This window comes from Ischnura elegans, chromosome 10 (assembly GCF_921293095.1).
Source record: "Ischnura elegans chromosome 10, ioIscEleg1.1, whole genome shotgun sequence".
NCBI lineage: Eukaryota > Metazoa > Arthropoda > Insecta > Odonata > Coenagrionidae > Ischnura > Ischnura elegans.
The window spans coordinates 99070510-99097111 of record NC_060255.1 but is presented as its reverse complement, the minus strand read 5'-3'; the positions used below and the strand labels follow the sequence as shown (position 1 = coordinate 99097111).

At 39.7% G+C, this 26602-nt stretch overlaps 1 protein-coding gene across 1 annotated transcript in view; it reads left to right on the top strand.

The window, feature by feature from the left end:
* The window catches only part of LOC124167002 (homeobox protein OTX2-like), a 92824-nt gene that overhangs the window by 25003 nt on the left and 41219 nt on the right, over nt 1–26602 (top strand). The window contains exon 2 of the mRNA XM_046544761.1: nt 4358–4512. Coding sequence (XP_046400717.1) covers nt 4358–4512 — 155 coding nt within the window. The remainder of the gene's footprint in view (nt 1–4357; nt 4513–26602) is intronic.

Below are 26602 nucleotides of genomic sequence, written 5' to 3'. Positions count from 1 at the left end.
TTTATTAGATTTATTCTATCGGAATGGGTTGTTTTGGCTCCCCGAGCAACGTAGCAACACGGGAGAAAGACGACCGATTTCAGATCGATAAGGAATTCAGATCGTCCGCTCACCGCTCGTATTTTGTTTTTTAATTCCATTTTTTTTTCTTTAATATTCGTTTTTGATTCCCATGGCGAAACCGCCTCATCCCCGTATCAACAGTAGTCAAAAGGAATCCAACCGCACACGCCCTGGGCCCCACGCATTCAGAGAAACGTAGCTTTCCATTAGCGTTGATTACAAATGATTTTTAACGATAAAAAAAGAGGAAGCGAGGTATACAAACATATATATTAATGCGTATATACGTATATGTATGTATGTGAGAGGGAAGGGAATGGGAGAAAAATAATACTCATTCCCGGATTTTGTAAATCCGACTCCATTCTGTGTTCCAGTGCCTTTTTTTACATATTTTATTTTCATTTATAAAGTTTCAAAAAAATTACACGAGCGCTCATGCTTTCAAATATGAATAATATGTGATATTGGGCTGGCGTTGCCTCTGTTCCACCGCTCTGGATATAATTAATTTTGAAAGCGATCGTTATGTTAAGCTTTTTTCATAATGAAATGTTTGATCAAACGAAATGGAATGTAAAATGATCCATGTTTGTGATAGCTCAGCCGGAAACTGCCGACTTTCCCCAAATTCACCCTGGTATACCGTGGAGTCGCCTTCCTTTTATTGAAAAAGCTTTGCTTTGTTGGAATCTCACACAACAAGGAAAATGTGTGTCCCGTGACATCGGCAGTTGGCTTTTTTCTCCTTTCTACCGTCCAATTTTTGTATAACTAATAATGCCTTAATAATAATAAGAATACGCTTCACAAATAAATAGGTACCAACTGCTCTCTGTTTTTTTTTAAATCAAACAAATATCTGTTATTCGTGAAAGGCAGAGAACGATTTTTTTGCATAATGTTCGTTTGAACACCTTTTCATAAAACACTGGATATTTTTCATGGATGAAATTTGACGGGAGTTTCCTTGAGTTAATTTGGCATCACGGGAAGCAACTGTATGTGTGATAAAATTCGCATTAAGATATACGTGTTGCTTTTTGCTAAATGAAAAAACGTCATTAGCTCAATTTGATAACGGGTTTCAAGTTTAGGATTTTTGCAGCAGACTACGGTGGCTTAAATTTTGTAATACTTGAAGGTCATTCGACATCCTTTCCTCCTGAGCCTCTCCTTCGTACTATAACATGAAATTGTAAAATAAAAAAATGATTCAATTCACATTTTCCTCGCGAATTTACATTTTTCCGTCAAATTATAAATCACTGGAACTGAGTGCTCCGTAAGGTTACGTAAAATTGTACCTTAAAAAAAAATGTTTTACCATTTTCAAAAACGACACTGATTTTTTTTAATGCAAAAGGGAGTTCAATCATTAAAAATTGGGTTTGATGATTGATTATAATGATTGATGTGCAATTCCATTTGTGACGGAATTACTTTTAGAGAAAACTATGCAATTGGATATTTCGATAAAATTTTAAAATGCATAATAATTGCAAAAATTCTAACTGTGCATGATCAAAAAAGACTTATGAAGGTGATTTTTATATACAGAAACAAAATTAATTATACAAATACCTTCTAAATATGCCCAAAATTAAAATGTGACGGAATTACTCCCAGGTAAACCTCCTATGTGTAATGATGTCAAACATCTTCAAACTCTGTGAATATAAGAGGAATTTGAAAACTTTTAATAAGGCTCTGAACAATGTTTGAGTCATCGCATATGATAACACAATTTGTCAAAACTACAAATTAATAATATGTTTATCACAGTCGTACACAAACACGTGACGGAATTGCCAATTGCTTCTTGTTTCAAAGTCAAAAAGAATAAGGTCATTTAACTTCAAAACAACTTTGGATCAACAGTAAATAAATTATTACGAGATAATATTTAAAAAATGTAGCTTCTATAAAGTAAAATTCCCATCTTCTGTGTATTCTGAGCGTCCTGTAGTTTCCCGTCTGTGTCAATTATATCACGATGAATCTTTTTAATTAAATTTTATCTATTTTCGCCAATTAAAAAATAATGAGTTTACGCAATGTAAACTGATAGGCCCACCATATCACGTTCAAAACGCACGCAGTGTGATAGAAAATGAAACTATAGGAAATAAGTGTCGTTGCTCTAACGCCCATTTAGCCTCAGTTTTTGAGATATTATTGATAGAAAGTATTAGTAAAAACTCCAGTACGTATGCAAACCGCAATACGACGTTAGCGCAATAAAACGGCAATATAGCTCACTCCGTAATTTTCCACGAGCCTACGAAGAAGTTGACGAGTCTCAATAATTGTGAAAATTACTCCATTGTCATTTTTTGCTGTATTGTCGCATAGCAGGTTGAATAAATCTAGTACGCAAATGCAATTATTATGAAGTTCTCTAGAGTATGCTTCAATGAGAGCTTATAACTTTTACATGAGAAACCTCATGTCAATCCTTTGGGGAGTTATTGTGAAAATAGAGTTCAAAGTGGACCAACCATTTTCCGAGCGTCCTTTTTTTACAAAGCCGAATTCAAAACGTTGTTGATCTAACTAACAATAAGTATGAATTTATGTTAATATTGAGAAAACTCAGAAAGAAACCTTTCCATTTCCTGTTCATTTAATCACTATCGATAGAGTAGTTTCCGATGTAAAACACTTCAAACTCGGATATCTCGATTCTTTGCAAAACTTCTACCGATAATATCTCGATAACTAAGTCCCATTTAACTCTTGAAGACGAACAATATTATCTTATATTATCATTTTCCATAACACTGCGCAGTTTGAACGCAATCTGGAGGTCAGTTACAATTGGTTACATCCCTTGTAAGAGCAATAATGAAACAAGGACAGCATCATTTACGAGCACTAACTTACCAGGCTGGCGATGGGAGGCTAGCGATGATGTTGACTTTCCAGGATACTACCCCCACCTTGTTTGACGGTGCACTACTCCATGGATCTTGCAAGTATTTTCAAACGAATTGTCTGACACCTACTGTATACGAGTAGAAGCTTTGAAAAGGTGAACTCGTGAATGTAGCTGTTTGGTGGCAGGTGGTTCTCGAGATTTTTTTACGATATCCGTTAAGATTATGATTTATGTAATCAATTTTTATGGGTATCACCCAAGACACATGGTACCATAAATTAATTTTGGCGTTTAAAGTTATTTTCTATCGACGAAAGTAATGTCTAAATAGCCTTCTGTACATATTGTTTATGCCGCCGGATATATTTTTGAAGTTATAGGCTCTTATTGTTGATGTCCACGGACGCGTCCAAGGGCATCGACAATATGTTGATGCCTTCCTGAACCAGACTTAGACGAACTGTAGAATTGTGTATAGCATTTATGCAGATATCCGTGGCTGACGAGGCCGTAAATTCAACCAAATTAATCAGTCTCTTTCTCTAGAGCGCATTTGTCTTGTCCTGCCAAAACGTACTGCCTGAAGACGAGAAATAACTTATACCGCGTTTGATTCATTATTTGATCGCAATTGAACAATTTCGCGACTTCAGCCCATTTCTGCTGGCCACCTCAATATATTTTACGAGCTCAAATACTTCAATTAATGAGGGCTTCGCTAAATTAAGGATGAAACAAGCTCCAGTCGTCAACACGCAATACTCGTACAATATGACCTATCACATCTGTGTCTGTGATGGTCAGGTCCGGAACTAGGGCGATGCAAGGGGGGCGTGTGCCCCGGGCGACAGTTTTCAGGGGGCGGCAAAATTTGAAAAGTTTATTTGAAAAAGTTGTTTATTTTTTTCAATTAATTTTTTTAAATTAATTTAAAAAATAAGCTATAAAATAATAATAATAATATTCGTAAAATTTCTTAATAGCAAGCATATCGTGTGTGATTTTAACTGCCGCATCTCAAAGAATAGTTTACTTAGGTATTATATTTTAGTGGTGGGGTAAGGGGAGGTTTCTGTCGTGGGGAGAACCCCCTGACCTAACTCTAGTTCCAGTCCTATTAGTGGTACTCTTATTATCGGCCGTTGGATTCGCGAATACACTGACACGTAGATGGTCGACTCTCCTTCGACGCGAGCTGGAGATAATTCATAATCGTTTGAAGAGGGTATTAATGTGATTGAAGTGGACGCCTTTGTTTTTGAAATTGTGGATGTGCTAGCCATTGCCTTGTCACACTCCGTTCGCCCTCTCTCTCTCTCTCCCTCTTTACATGTCTCCCCGACTGCCACTGATTGGCGTTGGTCGACCAACATGGCGCCGCCCGCAACTTCCGGACGATTGGCGCGCCCTCAGCGGGGAACCCTCGGAAGCAGCGCCGGGAACGGACCACGTTCACTCGTGCACAGCTCGACGTCCTCGAAGCCCTCTTCTCCAAGACCAGGTATCCGGACATCTTCATGAGGGAAGAGGTGGCCATCAAGATCAACCTCCCGGAGTCCAGGGTGCAGGTGAGCCAACATTTTAATTCCTCTTTCATCTTATACGCCAAGGACTGAATTTGCGTTGAAAAAATCTGCGAAAAACCTCTCTCTTTTACAGCTTTTCCAATGCATCTCTTCTTGCGCTATATCACTCCCAAGCAAGGGTGGGTCCAGGATTTTTTTTCTGGTGGGGGCACCAGGGTCTGACAGGCCCACGGTCTTAGAAAATGAGACATATTTTGAAAAAGGCCTATTTTATTTTATTGGGAGTGAAAACCACATGCAACAATAACTCTACGAAATGCACTCTTAGTTTTAATATAAAAGTTATTAATGTGCAAATATTTATAATTTTTATATTAAAATATAAACTTTATTAATATTAGTATTGAAAATCTCGTCAGTTTTTTAGTCGTGTGGGGGTGCCCCCCTAAATCCGCCTGTTCTTTCAGAGTTAAAGGTTTTTCACCAATTCTTATCAAGATGTGCCTTTGATGTATTTCATGACGAATGCAGTGAATTGGTTGCATGTTATACCACCAATTCAGAGTTTATGGGCCTTGATAGCTAAAATAAAAGTTTTTAGCGAGTTCCACGTCAATTTTTCCCGATTTTTTGATAGAACGAATAATTTTCATACTTACTTAGTGACTTTATTAAATGTAACGTTAAAGTTTACAACAAGGTAAATTGATCACATTGGAGGCCGTTGCCGACTTCTGCTGCGTGTTTTAAATGTTACCAGTTTCGCTCTAAGAATAAGGTGACAGAGTAAAACTTCAATTCCCGCACTGATAGCTTATTTCCATTCGTTTTTACCTCCTGTTGCAACAAACAGTTTACTCCACTAGTGGACCCACTTTGAGGGTTCAGAAAACAGTTTCGAACTTAACCGCCATCAGCTGACTGTTAGATCCATCCCAACTCTTTTTCCCGTTCGAATATATACGTAGGATGGCTCTCAGCATGTGAATCCGTCATTTTAACAGCCATTAAAAAAGCAAAATGTATCTCATCTCTGTGACTAATCCCATGGGTCACATGTCTGAGACACATATTGCCACTACACAATTGAGGCATCATTTCCATAAATAAGCTCAGAGGACGTCAATCATGAAGACTTTGGCGTTAAAATCTTCACGATCCCATTCTCCACGGGCGTTCTGCAGCAGTAAACAGGAATTAATACAAATCGAAAAAGGGGTATGAATAATAATCGGCGATGGTTGCTATTTGGATGGGACGGTTCCGTTTATTGCCGGCAGGGGGTCTTAGTGTTCCTACCTTCTGGACCTGCTCCCGTGCATGAATATCCTATGCAAACACTTAATGGAGGGATATATATGTATAAGCAACAATAAGATAAGCGGCTTACGGAAAGATGGGGACCGGTTTCAGGATTTGGCGACCCACATTCAGACTTCGCTCCGTCTGTATCACTGCTGAAAACCCTTAGAGTGTCTTTCTCCCTGTGGTGTCCCTGAGGATGTGGGGTAAAGCCCCACACCTCCCTTCCGAATGAAGTCATTCATCTTCAGAGAGGAGAGACATTCGCTAGACCTGGACGAGTCGCGAGATTTGGATGGTCTCATCCAACGGCGGAAGACGGTCGAGGAAAAAACGATTCGTAAAAGAAGTGCAACTGTCTACTGCGTGTTTTGTGAGACTTCATGGAGGAGGTACCATTTCGCGCCGTTTGAGCCTTGATTTATGCTGTCACGTAGGGAAAATTTTAATCAGTTTTCAAAATCGTCCGCATTTACCCCAAACATACCGGTTGGATAAAAATTTTGTCTCGCAATTTCAACCCCGGATGGCTAACGCCAGAAGGAGGCTAAAAGTTACCGATGATGTCTAGGTCGGAAACGCACCATTTTTAAACTAGAGGAACTTTGAGCCAAGCGCATCGATTGGCCGCAGGTGTGCCTTGTTGCCAGATGCTCTAGACCACTTATGTCTTCGAAGGCTCTGCCTGCCGGAGATCGCGATGCATCCAAAGCATCTAGCAACAGGGCAAACTCGCGGCCAATCGGAGCGCTTGGCTCAAAATATACGTCGTTTAAAAATGGTGCCTTTTCGACCTAACTATCGTCAGTAATATTGGCATCAGCTATTCAGGGTTAAAATTTCGTTAAACAATTTTCCTCCACCCTGTATTTAATATGGTATTTATAATCACAAGGAATAGCACTGAAAATTTATAACTTTTGATAGATCATTTAATTAAAAATTTAAATCTTGGTTAGCAACACAAATTACATCTCGTTTCTCCGTGAAATTCGGGTCGTATAGCCCGTCAGCGTCGTGAGTGGCGTCTCTTGTAAACCCGTTAAAATGCACGGTCGCTGGCAACACATCTGATGCCCGACTTAAGCATCTTATGTTGTAGTACTCGTGGATATGATATTTGGATGACCTTCGTTTGTTATGTGTCTAAATCTTCAGTAATTATTGAGAAGAGTAATGAAGCAGTTCGGTTTCGTTTTGATAAAGTTTTACTTTCATGAAATGTATAGAGTAAACACTCAGGATTTTTTTAAAGTCAATTGGACATTTGCAAGTATTTGGAGAGATTCTAGCGCATCAAAAATTAGTGAATAATTACTGCTTTGGAGACTATTCCACTACGGGAATAAGGGTGGTTCTTCCTCGATTGGAAACATATGTAAGGGTGAGTAAATGCGCGATTAATAATCCTCATTGTGGTGGCCACTATATCTTCTCCTCTGTTCGTTCTTATTTCAGAGAACCAGGATTTTATGTCTGTTTTAATGTCTCGAAGTTTTCTTTGCTCTAATACACTCTCAGATATGGTGCCAGGATATGAAGGCTGACGCCGTTACATTTTATTTCAAGTCACATTGGCGAATTGTATCCACCAATATCTCGTCTTGTCGAAGTGCTGTTTTTACTGCATATTCGCTCACCGTGCATTTCACTACACTCACATCCAACCGTATCTCCTTCCTTAATATCCATTTCAGTGCACCTTTTAGTCCTACATTTCATGACTGACTCTTCGCCAGCCTTTTATTTACACTCTGACACAACGATCCTACCAATAATTCTTTTCTATTCATTAAGGTCTCATTTTTAAAGGTCTTCTCATCCTGACACCCTTACCTCTATGTCCTTCTTACTTCAATGATCTCCATAAATAACACTGGACGACAAAAAATAATTTTTTCTCGAGCCCTGATACCATTCCTGCTGATTCTTATGTAAAATGACCTCCTGAATCCGAATATGAAATCCGTTTTCCTCCAACACCCACCATTTTTGGGGTGAAGCCCCCCTCTAATTTTCAACACTTTTGCAGTCGTTTGGAGGAATGAAAAGAATTATATTAGCATATTTATTTTTTATTAGGTTTTTGAGAGGTGAAAAGTTCTAGAACATGAAAATTGATGGTAAGAATGTAGATTTATGGGGATTAGTTTCCCTCAATGATTAAAAAACACATTAAAAATTTGATTGTTTCTGGCTTTACTTTGTGAAAATCCATTCTTAATAATAAAAAAAAACGTTATTGTACTTTTCCACACGATTTAATTAACGGATTCTGTACCTGATGATGTCGCCTCTGCGACGAAACCGGTCGTATTAATTAAATCGTGTGGAAAAGTACAATAACGTTTTATTATTAACATTAAAAATTATCAATCTTTCCTTTTTTCGCATTTTTTGCAACAGTTTGAGCATTGCAATCATTATTGCAATGCTCAAACTGTTCAAGTATATTCCCACCACTTGGAATAAATATTTACTTTTCCTTTTCTGGGATATTAGGAGTGGCGGAAGTGTTTCCCCAACAGTCCAATGCACTCTCTCGCCCTCTTGAAGGTTCTTCGTGGAATCTCGCCAATTTAATTCCCTTTGCAATCCAGGATGTGTAGTCCCTCTATCCAAACATCTTACGTCATAAATACTCGTGGTCAACGGCTTGTTTTCTTCCTATTTTGGCTCACTTTCCTGTGGTGACTCGCAGTACGGAAATAATTTGTATCGAGAAAACTCTGAAGATGCTCCAAAGATCCCCAATGATTTGGTAAGTTGATTATTTGCTCAGGGCATACAATGTCACGGAACGAGAGAATAACAACAGACGTTTATAGCTTTCTATATTTTGTAGCATTTATCTGCTGAGTGTGCTTCCATTTTACCGACTGTTTCTTAACTTCTAACCCTCACTTTCAATCTGTGGGTGAGGAGAGGCAGCTTCTGAATGAGATACGGAGGAGACAGAAGGTATGGATGGAGCGAGTTCTGATTAGGGAGGGGATGTTGAAAGCAGTATTAGAGGAAAGAGTGCTGATTAAATGAGGGAGAGGATGGAACAGAATGATATTTTTAGATATAATGTTAAAAACAGTGTGAGACGGTAGAATGTTGGGTAAACGAGGGACGGGAAGTAAGAGAATAGGATGTAGATTTAGAATACCAGTGTACCAGGTAATAATCCATTTATACCTGTCAATCGGTAGAATACTTTAATACTTATTAAAAATGGCTTGCATGTATGAAACGGCTCTCAGACTATAATCTCACTTTTTCAAACAATTTTTAAACCGTGGTCGTCGGTATCCACTTATGCTGAATATTAGTGATTCATAAAGAATTTTTTTCCCAGCAGGAAACATTCACGATGATTGAAACTTTAAATTTTTTTAATCAAATGAGAAATTCGATTTTTTTTCGGCGACACTGTGACTATTTATACTTATAAATAATTTTATATAACCATTTTTGTGTGCTCTAAGAAAGTTGCGGCCAAACTGAAATTATATACAGGGTGTCCCATTTATCTTGACCACCCGAAATAACTTTTTGTCCAGATGCATATTCAAAAATGTGTCAAGAAAATGTTCATTAGCCGTCAGGGGGACATTAATCAGCATGATTGCCTTCCTTGAAGCTTTGTTATGTACAAAGATATGAACAGCGGTATGCCTTTTTTAAATGGAGGAAATGAATTGCCGAATAAAAAATATAGGGTGCCATTTAAAAAAGAAATACCGCTGTTCATATCTTTGTAAATAACAAAGCTACAAGGAAGGCAATCATGCTAATTAATGTCCCCCTGACGGCTAATGGACATTTGCTTGACACATTTTTGAATTTGCATCTGGACAAAAAGTTATTTCGGTTGGTCAAGATAAATAGGACACCCTGTATATGGTTTTTCTTTGGCGCAGTTTCCAAAAAAAAACAAGGTATAAGTAACTATCTACAATCGATAGTAAAATGAAAGTGACGACTGAACTCATTCTAATATTTGACGTCGAAGGATGTCATTCATGAAAACATAACATCTTTATCAAAATTTGCAGATATTATCTGTTGAACATTGCGTGGCCGCGATGCGCAATCCTGGAAGAAAAGAAGTTTCGTCTTGAGCTTGAGGTCCGTTAATGGTAAAATAATTCTTGGAGTATAGGTCAAATGTATAAAATGCAAAAAAATTGTTAGCCAGCGTTTCAATTTATTTTAAAGTAACATCAGGGCTATGAATGAAAACATGAAAACAATATAAAATACAAAGATATACAATATTTTTACATGAATAAATGTTAAGAAAGTTTTTTTACAATGATATATTTTTTTAATATATAAGAAAAGAATATACAAAAATATTTTGAAATATATCGCTTTGCACACATTTGTTGATATTACGTCGCTAAGCTTTTACCAAACCTAGTCACCATTAATTTTGATAAAATGAATAGAAATAAATTTTGCTAAGGTTTTCAATGTCTGTTTTTTATTACAACTGTTAATCGATTTAGATATGTGAACCATTTCTTTGAAAAGTCTTTTTCTCAAATTAACCTCATGATCTAAGATTTCAGCGTTGCCAAAATCAAAAACATGGCCATTGCTTACGCTATGGCTAGCAAGAGCACACAGTGTTATACCACCTTTTACTGATGACTTGTCTTGTGAAATTCTATTTTTTAAATATTGTGATGTTTGTCCTATATAGCACGTGTACGTGTTCGAGGTCCATTGTCATAGCAATCTGAGGAATTCACTCCCTTTTTGGTATTTGGGGTTCATAAAATCCGTTGTCGCCCCGATTTTCCCGCATTACAACATTTCTGACGGGGCTAATCTTCCACCACGTGCTTTACGGGGTGGGCAGAAAGTGGCTGCCTCATTCCACGAAAAGCTCCCTCATTCCAATGCATACATACCAGAAGCGCATTCATACATCCTATACATACATAGTGCCGAAGTTCAACCAATGTGTTCCTCCGAGTTTCGAGTGTAAATGTGACCCGAGATTATCCCAAACCACCATTTCTTTTTTTTTCTCGTCCGGCTCGCTTTTGGAATCCAAACAAATCCCACTTTGGATGGAAAATGAGAGGCGGTTGCAGTATAAAATGGAAGCGTTGCCGTGGAGAGGAAAAAATATATAAACAACGGCTTAAAGGTCCGATGGCTCTCATCTCTCCTCGTATTATGGTAATGTCTTTCTCGCCAGTAGTCTTATTCCTTACTCCCCCTCCTCCCGTCCCCATGGCAACCTCACCACCACCCTCTTTGGCACACTCCGAGCGCATATATTCGCATACAATTTTAGGATAAAGTGGATTACTATTATTATTATACATTGCTGCAAGTAGGCTATTGCCTGGTGGCGGCATTAGATGTGCATGAATAACAATTGCGTGCATACTAAGTTCCTATCTATCTAGTACCAAGTTTAGAAACAGAATAGATATCCATGGTAAAAATTATACACTAATTCTAATCTCATACTACTAAGAATTTAACATTGTCCCAATAAAACAATTTAAAACAATCCATTACTCTCCCTTTTAAACCACTATGTAATTAATCAATAAGTGATTCACACTTCTTCCTAAAAATTTCGCAGTTGCAGGGAAGATCTTAAAAATAACTTCAGGTAGGTCATTCCACTCATTTTTATTCCTCTATGTAGGAAGGACTTTCTGAAAATGTCTGTTTTCTGTTTTTTTTAACTTAATTTTAAATTTATGGTCTTTCCTTCCTATGTAGCAGGGTGAGTCCAGCTTCAGACCTAATTCTTTCCAAACCTGCTCATTTGTAAAGGCTTTGTATACCCCGCATAGCCTATTAATGGTTCTTCTCACTTTTAGAGGTTTCCATCCTAAGCTTCGGAGTAATGTTCGCATTTGGTGCATTGCTTTTCTTTTCCTCAACTACCTCGGCACATTTATGCCCTTACAGGATGCCCTCATCTAAAGCTACGCAATGCAGTGAGGCACCTCGAGGGTGTGTGGCAGGGGATGCGTACCTCCCCCAAACATGTAGTCATCTACACGTGGGTGCTATTACAATTGGACGTGAAAATACGAGGCAGGGATTATATTTCACAAAGCATGTACCATTCATTCCACTGCCTACGGAAATGTACTTTTATCCAGATGGGCATTCATCAAAAACTTGCGGAGAAAGCTACGCTGGCATCGACTATTTAGTACCAATAGGCCAATCATTTTCTGACGATAAGATACTAAACAGTCCAACAGACTGTTATTTTTCATTTCGCGATGAATTCTTTCATGGTCTCATATTGTTCCTAGGGAGAGTAAATTTTCAAACTTAACGCTCTTGGATTTATTTCCATAGTTACATATCACGAGCCATGAGAAAAAAAATGTAGGCTGCGTTTCAGATATACCACTGTATCCCACCCCGAATTTATTAGAGTCCTTTCTCGTTGGGGGGGGAAACGAATTCTTTTAGCCATTGCAGCGCGCATGTTTCTTTCTCTTTCATTCGTTCAATCTTTCTCATTTTTTCAATTCTTTCATGCTGAACCACAGAGTGAGGTAAGATTATTTAGCCCATTAGCGAGGTAACTCAATGTAAATGCAAATCTTGCTGAAACCTTTTCAGGTATTATTGGAAAGATATCCACGCGCTTGTTGTCGTATAACTACCTGCCACACACTTGTGTATTCATCTACGCACAAACCCCTTCTATAGATTGACCTCGATAGGAGTGTTTGGACTCCAGCTGTTCATGGAAATTAGAAAAATATTCGCGTCGCAAATATTTGACTACAGTATCCCACCCAGAATTTATTGAAGGTCGTTATTGTTCAGTGGAAAAATGAATTCCTATAGCCAACTCTTTGGCAAAATATTCATCTCATTAAATCATTTCTTTATCTACATACTGCCCCTCAAAGGGCATTAGGGGTTGTTTGGACACCAACCGTTTACAAGCAGAAAGGAAATGCTCTAAAGGCCGATTTACACGGTACACGGAATTGCGCAATCGGACGTACGTGCAAAGGCGCAATCATAATTGCGTCGTGTGAAGCGGTGAATTGCTAGAACACATGAGAGAATACGTGGATGCGAGACGGCAAAATAGCCCCTGTTCTAATTATGTTCATGCATTCGCGAAGTTTCGCGCCATTTTAGAAATTAATGCAGCTCTAACCTGCGCAATTCCGTGCCCCGTATAAAACGGCCTTAACACAGTTCCGCCTAGCATCTATTAGAGTTCTCTATTATTTGGGGGAAATACGAATTCCCATACCCATTCTATTGGCAAACATATCTCTCTTAATCTATCGCTTCTGTTGGACTTGGAAATACAGTGAGGTTCTAATATGATGTTCTCCGTATCGCTCTGAAAGATATTTATTCTCAATTGCTCTAGCAATCTAAGCCTAGACCGCAGCCTCCGAGTCTCTAGGCGGCTCCTAGCCTAATTCGTTTCTCATTCGTATCAGTCGGACGTAGACATCCAACGATTTGATCGCTGGCTTTTTCTCTTATATAGGAAAATCCTCCAAAATCGTTGGCACACAGAGAAATATCAAGGGCCATTTTTTAGAACCAATTTTAGGAAACAATAGCAATATTTAGGAAGTAATATATGCCGTCGCATGTTCTCTGATAAATTATGTGCATTTTGGTACCTCATTTGTAGAGTTTGGTTGCGTATAAGTTGAGAAAAAGGTATCTATACAGCAGAAATAATATAGAGGATTACTGCTGGTAGGCTAACCCCCACGTAGCCCTTTTCCCTATTCCGGATCCGCCATTGGTTGTGACCATTAGGACATGATGTGACGTCCAGTTATTCGGTCAAGGATGATTTTTTCTACTGATACTATCACCATATTTAGCCTAGCAGTGATGAAACCAGCCATAATCGAGCGATGTGAAAGCAGAGAGATGGGAGACCGCGCGGGGCCGTATTTCACGAGTTGCTCACGACATAACGTATTTAGCACTCTGCAAGGACAAAGGCAACGGCACTACGAGAGGATGGCTACGGCTATCTCCAACCTCGGTCACGCTGCCAACGGCTCCGCGAGAATTCAAGTCCCAATTTCGGCCGCTAAAGAGCTGTAACCATAGTAAGTGTCTACGAGCCTGATGCGCCCGCTCCCAGTGGGCTTCCCCCGCTCTTTTCAATGTAGGTCCACAGAGGGATAGGCGCGTTTCTAATTTTAAAATGTAGAAAAAAAGGCACGATCTTATGTACAAATTTATTTGGAATGTTCATGTGCAAATTGAGGTCAGAGGACCTCTTTAAACACAACATTGGCAGTAATTACACTATCCTCTGTTAAACGCACATGATGACTCATACGGATCAACAGGAGACTTGAATGTGGAATCAGCCGCATTTTGATAAAAGTTATTTAAAGAATGCGAGATATTGTTGCAAATGAACAAATGTATCAGTTTGTGCGCCGTTCCGACGTCAGGAAAATTTACCGGTTTTCGTTTTTGTTTTTTTTTGTTTTTTTTATTATTTAAAAACTAATTTTAGGAATCAATGGAAATATTTAGGAAGTAAGATATGCCGACGCATGTTCTCTGATAAATTCTGTGCATTTTGGTACCTCATTTGTAGAGTTTAGTTGCGTATAAGTTGAGAAAAAGGTATCTATACAGTAGAAATAATATAGAAGATAAGATAACCGACACAAAGGGAAGAATGATTCCTCCATATTTCTGATTATACCGGAACACGATTTACAAGTGATTAAAATGCTGATTTTTGGAAAAAAATATAGCAGTTATCCGTGCGGAGAGCTTGGCGTGATATTCAAGTATCCATTCGTCAATGACGGCAAACATAGAATATATAAGCGGGAAAATCTGGGCGGAGTTTGGTCGCTTTTGAATTCATTGATAAACTGGCGTGAAATCTTAGGACCGCTCAGAGTCGTCCTGATTTTTTTTATTGTTACGTCAGCTTTTTACCCGTGATTTCTTAATTTAAACCTTGAATCTTATAAGAAGACATCTTGGAATGTAGAATAATTTGTATTACGTATATGAAGAATGGAAAAATTTACTCCGGAAAATACACGGATGCAGCTAAGAAACCAACCAACTCAAATTAAGCACAGTTATTGCGGTTAGTTCCGAAGAAGAAATGATATTTGGCGTACAGTACAAGCTAATGTTTTTCTATAAAAGTCTCAGGAGCTAATATTTAGTCAAGTACCTATTCAGGTACCTAATTTTAATATTACGATATTTTTTTGCATGAGAAGGCCTATAAATTGAACAAATGAGGATCGGAGGTGCACTAGCTTACTTGTTCTCTAGTAATTTTTTTTTTTATGGGAATCGAGGGTAATCAATTAAAGGAGGCCCAAGAATGTGGCGGTTAAGCGTTTCATCTGTTACCGTTTTGCGCGCATTTTACTAGGCAGCTGTATCTCGATAAGAGTGACTTTTGCCATTTACAGGGGTGGAAATAACCTTTCATAGTTAAAAATAGTCTCGCATGTGTTAAATGTGTAATTTATACGATTTATTGGCTCAATTACGTATTAATTCCGTGTACTTATTCTTGAAGATATCGATGGCTGATACCCCCGCGAGAGGAGATTATTAAATCTAATTTTTAATGCGTGCGGAGCGATAACAATTCTTGCGGCAGACATGAGAATCCTATAACGATATGTTCGTGACGGGAACATTCCTTTTTAGTTCTCCTGCTCTTATCGGCGCGGATACGCGCAGTTTTCGCCTCTTTTGTTTTGTTTCCGTTACCATCTCCCATTCAGTCAGCCTTGACGACTTCGGGTGAACTGTGGGGCCTCTTTCGGAGGGGCTTTGTGTGTGTGGGGAGGGGGAGGAGGGAAGGGCCTTTTTCGGGGGTACCGGACGAGAGGAGGCCCCCTGCCCCCTGGCGAGCGGTCCCCGAAAGAAGAAGGAAAAAGAAAGAAGGAGATATGACTTTGGATCGGAATGTATGCGCAGACATGGTCGCCATGGCAATAAGGCGCGTGATCCGGCATATGAGCAGGCGAGTATAATGTGGAGGCCGCACTTCGTCACCATCGCATCAGTTTCCTTGGTGCCATTCTATTCTGAGAGGGACGGAGGGGGGTGGGTGGGTTAGGGGGTCCCTTCCCCCCCCTAACACGCCCCGAGCCATATCACACCACCCCTCAACCTTTGTCTCGTCCACACTGCTCGCAACACATATCATTTCTCACCCTTGCCATGTCCGGAGGGGACTATGAATAGCAGCATCCCATTTGAGTACGTGTATACCAATCCCATCCCATCCCCTCCTCTCTTCTCCATCCTCAGTCGCCCGGCCCACAATGCCCTTCGCACCCTCCATAGCTTGAGTGCAACAACGCACCTCAAGAAATTTAACGAGAAACTGTCGCAGTTGTTTTCCCCTGGGCCACTTCAAAGGCTGTTTTATAAAGGGACACGTACTTGCACAATCTGACGAGTGTACTAAGGCGCATTCAAAATTGCGTCGTGTTGAGCGGTGAATTGCTAGAACACATGCGAGAATGCGTGGACGTGGTATAGCAAAATAGCCCCTGTTCTAATTTCGTTCATGCATTCGCGCAATTCCACGCCATTTTAGAAATTAATGTAGTTCTAACCTGCGCAATTCCGTGCCCTGGGTAAAACGGCTTTAAGACATCCTTCAACCCTTACGCGCCAGTCCTCTGCAAAAGTTCAGTCGGCTAATAAATAAACTTTTCCCTAGCCGTTCCAAAAGAAGGACAATTTATTTCTATGGAAATTTGGGCAGTTAAAGTGACAGTTTAGATAAAGAGGTATCTTTTGAATAAATTGCAAAGTTGAGGTGAAACAAAAAATATTCTCCACCACCCTTCCTTCCACACCCTTCCCTCATGGCGCAAATGACCTCAGCTGTCGGTCGCCTCCTCCAAATACCATACCATTTTAGCTGCTCAAATATTTCAACAACGATGTCAAATATATGTCATAAATTTCATATTTCTATTTTAATAAAAGCTAAGGTATTCTAAGAAAACTGTTTCCACGGATTTTACTGACTTCTTCATAGGAACGGTTGAAATTTTCAAGTTAAGTGAAGTGCAGTCGTTAAATTATTTTAACACTGCGTTCAGATATTTGTTATTTTCCATGGCCTACCATGAAAAATATTCTTAGTAATTGAAAACCAACAGTAAATGAATGAATTATTCACTGCATTATGCGTTGAAAATTTCGAATTATTAAAAAAAAGTCGTTGAATCAATTCTAGAGTGAGTTGCCTATATAGATATTCCTAGCAATCCCAATGAATTTATTTGGGGCGAGTAGTGTCCAGAGTTACACAAAATATTTGAAGTGAAAAGTTGAATTGTAAAAATCCTAATTTGCAGCCGTTAAATTAATTATATACGCTTCCCAATATTTCAACAGGTTCTTGAGAAGCTAAGGAATTGAGTGGGCAGCTGAAATACTTGGATCACAATTAAATTTATTAAACTGTTGTATGTTAAAAGATTTATTAACCAAATTTTCGCATCAAAAATCCTACTCCTCTAAGCACTAATTTCCCAGGTAGCCAATATTTTTTCAAAATAATTGCGGCGACTTAAAACTCCGCAAAAATAATTTTGCAATTGTATATTTTGATTTTTTTGTTTTTTTAACCGCTGTTTTCCGTAAATCATATTATCCGTTGTACAACAATTACACCAAATAAACTCTTTAGTTTCGCTTGGATAATTCTTTACAAACCTTGGAAACCGAAATGAAATCATTTAACAGCCGAATACGTTGTTTTTGCAATTTTATCCTTTTCACGAAATAATTTAAATTTTTCCATTCAACATTATATTTTCAGAACAAATTCATTGCATATCATTGGAAGTTATTGAAAAACAGTGATTTAGACATAGCTTTGAAGTTGAGAAAACGTACCGTTTTTAATTATGATCTGTAATTTTTTAACTTCTTTAGTGAAAAAACTTTTTCACCCTCTGGTCATTGCGCTCTACAAAAAAATTGCCTAACTTAAGCAAGAAATAATATGCTCTCACAGTTGAAATAATTTAACTTTTAATTTAACCACTTTTAGCTTAAATGATTCAACTGTTTTCGTGAAATATTCTTCTTAATATTCATGAGGAAATTACTTCTTCGTAGTACATTAAATAACTTCACCAAACTCATCGGAAATATAATATAAGCATGCTCACCATGCAGTTAATGAGTTAAAATATTTTCATAAAATTTTTATTTATCTTTTGGATATTCATATCTCAGAATCTTTTCCTCTTTTGTATCTGAATCATTTGCATTATTTGAATCTACTGACAAAATTTAAATCAATATTTTGAAGGAGGGAAAAGTGTAAGATAAATATCCTTTTGGCCTTCCGTTGCTACGCAAAATTCTCAAATTTTATAAACATGTTGATCTTGAAAATTGTTTATCGTACAGGGCCTGAAGCTTACAAAATCACAGCGTAAAGTTTGAACTCGTAATAAGCCAGGGAGCAAGACACATTCTCGCCGACCGTGCGGAAATATTGAATTACCTCATGTATGCTTCTGTAGATCTCCTTTCGACTCTATCATTTTCAGCCTATCATAAGGCTGTGGAAACGAGACTCCTGGGCGGGCTCGCGGGGATACACTCCTGGGGCAGGGTTTGCAAGCGCGCGAGCTTTTCTCCTCTGCACCCAGAAGGGGAAGGACGGGAAGGAACGAGGAAGGAGGCGCCGCCGCGATGAGAGCCCGACGACGACTCCGGGGAGGGGATAGGGAAGGAAGGGAAGGGACGAGGAGTCCTGCACCGTCACAGAGGCGGGCGGGTCCTACTAACAGCGAAACCAAGCGAAACGCAATTAATATGTTACCAATTTTAGTAGATTTTCCTATGAGGAAGAAAAATCTATCGATCAAATCGGTAGATCTATCATTAGGCTATCATTTTCACGTGAACGTCTATTCTAGAATACTGGTTGGAACAAAATTTATTGGCATTCTATTCATTATCTTTCCTATTTCTTAGCCGCGCCAAAATGCTCATTTATTGTTGATAATTCTGTCTGTATCAAGCTCCTCGGTCTCAATTTAAATGATCAGTTACTTCTTGAGTGAAACAGCACAATTTTTATATTTAGTTGTCCCCCTAGTTATACGTCTTTATTTATTTCTCGGCTGCATCATCAGTATCTAATTTTGGTGCCCTGATTCGCCGATGGCAAGTATCGCGTTACCATCAGATGCCAATGATCAAATAAAATACAATTTTTTGGAGTCTCGACATTAACTTTTTCGAACAGTCATCAGTGGCTAGCTAACTATCTGCGCTAATACGACGTAAGTACGTTTGGGACGCGAAGTACGATATCAAACAATTGATTTGTCAAAGTTCGATCGCGTAGTACCTGCCGTAGAATTTTCCCCCTTGACTCAAACCTCGAAGTGGCGCTATCTCATTGTTGCGGTAGTAAGGTCAACGAACATCGTAAAAGACCGAATATGGGAAAACAATCGCGTATTTTCTGGAGTAGAGGCCTGCAAGCTAAGGCCTGAATCACACGGCCATTTTAGCCGTCACGGCCGTCAGCCGTCATTTGTTAGTGATCACTCTAGTGATCACTCGCAAATGATCGTCGCCGGCAATTGTTTTTCGCGTTCACGATCGCGATGAGGGTTCCCATCGCTATTTTTCATCACTCGTCCGGTCGCTTTTTCCGTCGCTAAAACCGTCACTAAAACCCCATATCAGCCAATCAGAACGCATGCCCGTACGGAGCGATTGCAGCGCAACGTTTGACAATCGTGGGAACGACATAGGTAAACATAAACACGCTATATATTGTTGTGATGCGGGTCCTATGACAACGAGCTGTGATACTGGAAATGATGCGAAAAGCGACGGCGGGAGGGACATTGTGATTCAGAAAAATGATCACTCGAGCGATCACTTTTCCGGTCGCGAAAAGCCATCGTTCTAGTGATTGCAATATGCCTGATTGTAATTCTGTGCACATTGGTTAGACTGGACGTGCCATAAAAACTAGGGCAAATGAACACATGAAGTGTTGGGTAAGAGGCAATTCAATCTCTAATTTTGCAAAACATTTGTTAGACTGCAACCATAGCAGTGATTTCAATGTCAAGGTTCTCCACAATCTTTGTAAAGGTAAAAAGTTGGACTTTCTTGAGCATTTAGAAATTTTAAGAGCATGTCGAAACAAAAATGTACCTGTGGTAAACGGCCTTTTGTACCCCTCCCACTCCTCTCCTTAGTTATCAGTTCTCCTGCACTCAGCACGTAAACCCACTGGCCTTGATGAATCCATATCCTCGTTAGCTCTTCCCCCTCCCACCATCACCACCTCCTCCCTGCCTTACCCCCCCCCCCTCCCTGGAATATATAAGCTCTCAAATATGTGTATATTCGCCTCTGAAAATGACATAGTGTATTGTGGAAACCTGGGTTGGTTATTAAAACGTCTGTGAAACATAGAACAGTGCATCTTTATTATGTTTCCTGTCACCAAGTTCCACCAAATATCGCCGTCCAGTCTTAAGCTGGTCACTAAGGGCCGTATACTTAGTCGACCCTACATATCCGTCCCTACATAACAAAAGGCCCCTACATGCGTTTATCAGTCGGCCCTACATAAGTGGTGGGGGGTAATTCCGTCGTCAAGTTCTCTGAAATGACGTAGATGATGGCGCAGCGCCAATTTTCCACTCTGGTGGCGTAATGGGAACTAACTATGAAATTAAGAAAAGACGTCCGATAATTTTCGGGCGTATTGTTTGGGCAACAGCTCAAGGTAAATAAACAATAGGTGTCGTCCGCGGTTCCTTAATTATCGCTACAAATACTCTCATATCGAGCCAAAAGTAGAGCCTAATAGTCTTTAAATTACTTCAAAAGCGGTCTGTACAAGATAGAAATAAGTACGGAGCAAATCCGTATTTAAGTTTATTATGTGGCATATAGTGGCATGAAAATACGTTTTCTATGGTTATACGTGAACGAAGTATTAGTTTCCCAAAAGTATACCAAGTGCCAAACGTGAAAAATATTTTTATATATTCGTAGAAACAAGGAGATGTATACCGCTATATTGTTATTCTTAGTAGTAAATTTTATAATTAATTCAACTTGGTGTTTATAAAGTGGTAGTATTATTACATTTCCGCTGTGTTACTGTACATTTTAAAATGGCTTGCGTGAGCTCGTCTCCCTTAATATCCATTGTAACGTAGATTCTTTAATCGAAGTGATCAGCAGACGATATTTGGCCGCCATATTTTTGTAGGGTGTAGGGTTGGTTCGGGTACCCTACATTAAGTAGGACCCGTTTAGTTCCAAAAACGGCCATATGTAGGGTTTGATTTGGCGTATGTAGGGCGAGATCGGTTTATGTAGGGCTGATGACGTATCCAGGGTCGGTTGACCCTACAGGGTCGACTAAGAATGCGGCCCTAAGAGGGACGAAAGGAAATTATCGAGTGATTCAGGCTTAAGGCAAACTCGATCTCAGGTCCATTGGCCGTCTGAGTTGGCGTTCGGAGGTGTCCGACCGCGGCCGTTCTCGTTTCTAGCCTGCGTCCTCTGCCTCCAGCAACGCCTTTGGAAAGAAGCGCGTGGGGTCAGCGGGTATAAGGCCCTGCGAAGGGGTTTTCCGCGGAGATAATGCTATTCTGCCAATCAACTGATTGGCAGTCACGCGGCTGCCCGCCTCAGTTCGCCAGCATTCGATCTCAAAGGCAGGAAGGCCATCATCAGGCACACTGGTAAAACCAGTGGCGGCTTGCCCTTAAGGACTCTCGGACGTCGACCCTCCCAAAGATTTGAAAAAGACAAAAAAATTAAACACCCATTCATTATAATTGTACATATAAGTAGCCAAAGTATTTTTTTTTCAATCGAATAGATCGAAAATATAGGAAAAACACCCACGAATAGCGCGAGAAGTTCGTATTTGTAGCCGTGGGGCGCTGGCCAGAACGTCCCAATCCATCACCATGCAGTTACATGAAGAGTGGTAGTGGTGGGGGCTGGTGGAACTATGACGCGTCTAAGCTTGTGCCTTATGGAAGTCTTGGGACTCCATCCGAGCATACGCAGAGCGACGTATCTAGTGAGTTGAGATCGCCGCGCCGCCCGGCGGCCGTATAATCTTGGTGTTGCAGCGTTGCAGAATATCTTCTTTCGGTGACCAGTTGATTTATTATGTGTAAATTGTTTTAATGTAAATAGGCCTAGATGTAGTTGAGTTAATCGAGTTAGTGATTGTTAGTGTTTTAGTGCTAGTGATTGTTTTGTGTATTAGTGAGTCATAATGGTCTCTGGATTGCCTTAAAAATTCATTAAAATACAGGAAACGTACCAAAATTTTGAGCCCCCGGTGGAGTGTGCCCCTCCCGGCGTTTGACTCTCGAGCCTCCACTGGGTAAAACATGGAATTCATAATCACTCAAATTTGGGGGATGTAGCGACTGAGAGGGAAGATTTGGATACATACGCCAAAGATGAAATTCACCTCGAAAAAATAATTTTGCTCAGCCGGGATTCGAATCCGGATCTGCAGGTTGGTTGTCAGGTATGCTATCAGTTACACCACCGAGCTATCTTCTTTCAAGGTGAATCTCTGACTGACTGTATTAAACAAGGTGCTGATACCCTACCTCGTTCGGTTAAACCCAGGCTTGAATTTCGGCCAAGCCGAATTTCACCCCAAGTGCATCTATGTGTATACCTATGTATCCAACTCCTTCCCAGATTCTGCATCCCCAAAGTTTGAGAGACTATGAATTCGATGCCTTCTATGACTTACGTGAATTTTTGTAATTAATATGAGAATAAAAAAAAGTTGTTGCTGTTATTTCAAAGTAATAAGTAAGTACCGCAAAGTCGCGCCCAAAGGAATTGAGTCATCGCCATACTTAAACGGTTTTATTTATTTGTCAGCTCTGTAACTTGCATTTAATTTCAATCGCCTTACTTCTAATACAGCTTACGTACAGTGAAACCTCGGTTAGCAAACGCCTCTGATAACGAACAATTCGGATAACGACCAAAAATTTCGCTAAAAATTTGCTTCAGAGAGCGAACAAAATTTCGGTTAGCGAACAGATTGCGATCCCAAATGGATACAAAGTAATACAATGTAATACAATACCTATATAGCGAGTAATACCTATATATCGATGTAACTTTCATATAATAGCGAGTCAATAGGAGCTAAGAACCAATTATTTCTATTACCTTTATTTCTTATGGGGAAAATTGTTTCGGATAGCGAACATGCCGGATAACGAACAGCTTTCTGGAACGGATTGTGGCCGTCATCCGAGGTTCTACTGTACCTGTATTGAAAATATCGCATAAAAATAGATAACCCCACCCCTCAGTCCTGTAGGTGACTTTTTGGCGTTTTACATGGAATGCTGGAAAACTATGACATCTTGCGTAGCAATGTAAGAATACGAGCAATAAAATAATTTCGAAAGGAGCTTGTTTTACATTATGTAGTTACAAATTGCCTCCTTTAAGACCAACGGTTTAGCGTGGGGGCAGAACTGACTGAGTCGACTCTGTCATAATAATCCTTCCCGTGGACTCCAGAGCGCGCACGAACACTTGTACACATTTACCCGCTCACTTGTTTATCTTCTGGTCCGGCAGCGGAGGCGTGTCGATGATTGCCGTATTGTCGTCCACTCCGACGAGTAGGATTACCACTCGAGTGGTTTAACTCGAATAGTTTGCGTTGCGTTGGGAGTTCATTAAAATCGTCCGCTTTAAAGGTACGGGATGAGTGTGAGGTGAATCTTAAGCGAAGAGTTAAGAGTCGAAGGCGCGTGTTGCCGTTTCGTTGGATTTGGCTTTCTGCCTACTGAAAAAAAAGGAAAAAGAGGGAGCCAGTGGGTTTGGAGGGCCAAAAGACAGTGGGATTGAGCTGGTTGTGTATACATATGGTGGCGGTTGGGAGGAGAGATGGGAAAAAGCGAAAAGCCGGCCTTAATGACGAGGAATTCTAGTCCGCCCTAAGAGGCTTTGCTCCCTCGGGAACCGGGCGTTTATGTCTGGATTTGTGAGCGTTTGTTAAGTTTGCGGCCGCCGCGTGAGGATAATATCGCTTCTCGACAGCTTCCTCCTCATTGACGGCGGCGACAAGTGCTTTTCATTGACTCCCCGATGAGAGCTCCTTCCCTCGAGTCGGCCTTTCCGCAGTCCATCGCTCTCCGAACTCATCCGCCCCCCTTACTTCCATCCCCTTTTCAACCCTTTTAAATATCCTCGCGTAATGCGGCGGGGTCGCTCATTAGCCTGACCTCTAGAGGAAGCGATCTCTCATCGGAAGACCCTTTCAGGAAAGGCAGCGCCGATCTATTGATGCGGACACAGGGCTTGGTGTCTGTGTGTGAAGCCACTCGGTCGGGCTACTCATCAAAGTGTTCCATTCACAAAAGATTTCCCATTCATGCTCGGTCAGATGTGGCTTTGACAAATTCTATTCGATGAATGCCAGGAAAACTCGGGAAAACTTTCCTGGGAAGGAATTAAGACAAAATCTGACTCTCTCTGGACAAAAATGAAAATTTTAATAACGAAGGAATAGTCAAGATTCTTCCCTTTTATCGTTGATGTTCACGAAGAAAAAAATGGGAATTATGTATGTTAATTAGCACTTACTATGAATAACATAAAATTAAGTTTAAGAAAAATATAAATGCAAGTATTTAGCGCAAAATATTTTTTTATGTCTCAAAATGATTCTTTAGAATATTCTGAAACATCTATTAACTTATTTTTACCAAACTATGTCTCTATTGCTCACTTATTTTAGCATTGTCGTAAAATAAATTATTCACAGTAATATTGATATAATATTTTTCTAATTATGAAAAATAATCCGATATTGTGAAAATAAATCCCTGAGACTATCGAACCGGTCTCCCATTATTTCCCATTAAACTACCATAAAATAATCCATTTTTGAAAAAATTATTTATCAACCGCATATTCAATGCTTACGCAACGCTTAGGCATTCCAGGTAAGTAGAAAAGTTCAGGAGTTGTAGCGTTGACGAGATGGGGCTGATTAAATACATTGCCGACGAATTTATTCCTACATGAAGACAAAAATGAAAATTTTAATAACGACGGAATAATCAAGATTCTTCCCTCTATCGTTCTTCGGCGCGTATAACCATTGAATGTAACACGGGCTTCCGCTCGGGTTAAAAAAACACCATCGTCGCCAACGTTTCGAAGAGCACCTTGCTCATCATCTTCCGGGCAGTCACATGCAGGGATAGAACAACTGGGCCAAACATACGATTTACTAGGTATCAATCCGGTTGTGATTGGTGGATTATGTTCCATGATTAGCTGAGGTGGAGCTATAGGTCTCAGTGAAAACTTTTTCTTTTAACCATGCGGATCTAGATGGTTTCTCCTTTCCCGGAAGCCTCCATGGAAGCATACGGTCATATCGGGGTAATCTTCTATATTATTTCTACTGTATTGATACCTTTTTCTCAACTTAAACGCAACCAAACTCTACAAATGAGGTACCAAAATGCACAGAATTTATCAGAGAACATGCGACGGCATACCTTACTTCCTAAATATTGCTATTGTTTCCTAAAATTGGTTTTAAAATGCTAAAAAAGCTGTAAATATTCCTGACGTTAACGGCGCACATTTGTTCATTTGCAACAATATCTCGCATTCTTTAAATAACTGTTATCAAAATGCGGCTGATTCCACATTCAAGTCTCCTGTTGATACGTAAGTATGAGTTACCATGTGCGTTTAACAGAGGATAGTGTAATTACTTCCATAGTTGTGTTTGAAGAGGCCCTCTGACCTCAATTTGTACATGAACATTCCAATTAAATTTGTACATAAGACCCTGCCTTTTTTTTCTACCTTTTAAAATTAGAAACGCGCTTATCCCTCTGTGGACCTACATTGAAAAGAGCGGGGGAAGCCCGCTGGGAGCGGGCGCAGCACGCTCGTATTTTAAGATAAAATTAATGGATTCATTGTTTTAATGAATTTTCAAATTAAGTAAGTACTTTCCATTTTTACTTGGATTTCTTTAGGCTATTTTATACGAGTCACGGAATTGCGCAGGTTAAAAATGCATTAATTTCTAAAGCGGCGTGAAATTGCGCGAATGCACGAACGAAATTAGAACAGGGGCTATTTTGCCATCTCAAGTCCACGCATTTCCGCATGTGCTCTAGCAATTCACCGCTTTACACGACGCAATGTTGACTGCGCCTTCGTACACACGTCAGATTGTGCGAGTACGTGCCCCGTGTAAAACGGCCTTTATACGCGGACTGAAAATCAAATAGTATGTGCACATTACTTTCATGTCGTGACATTGTGCCAATCTCAGAGGGATTTTCGTATTCCGTGCGTGGAGTAAACATTGACAGGGTAATTATCTGCATTGTGTAGATTAGCTGACTAAGGCCATATGTTTTCATTGTGTGTGCATTTATTAGATATTACATGTCCATCATATTTTATGCTCAGGAAGAATCAAAAGTATCAGCATTTTAGTAAAATTTATTTCTCCAGTACTTCATTACCTTTGGTGGGAAGCATTTATTTAATACAATAATTGTGGATTATCTAGTTATATACCTTTGCGGACCCATCCTAAATCGCTCTTCTTTCAGTGGGAATATTCCGCGAAGCTGAAAATCATTTCCCTTGACAAGATCTCCAGAATTGGTGATAGGTGTTCTACTAGACAAACTCATCCCTAAAAAACTAACTGATAATTTCATAGGATGAAAACATTCCTTGTTAGTGCAAGCGATAGAACCCCTGGCACTAATTCCTTAGATCCGGG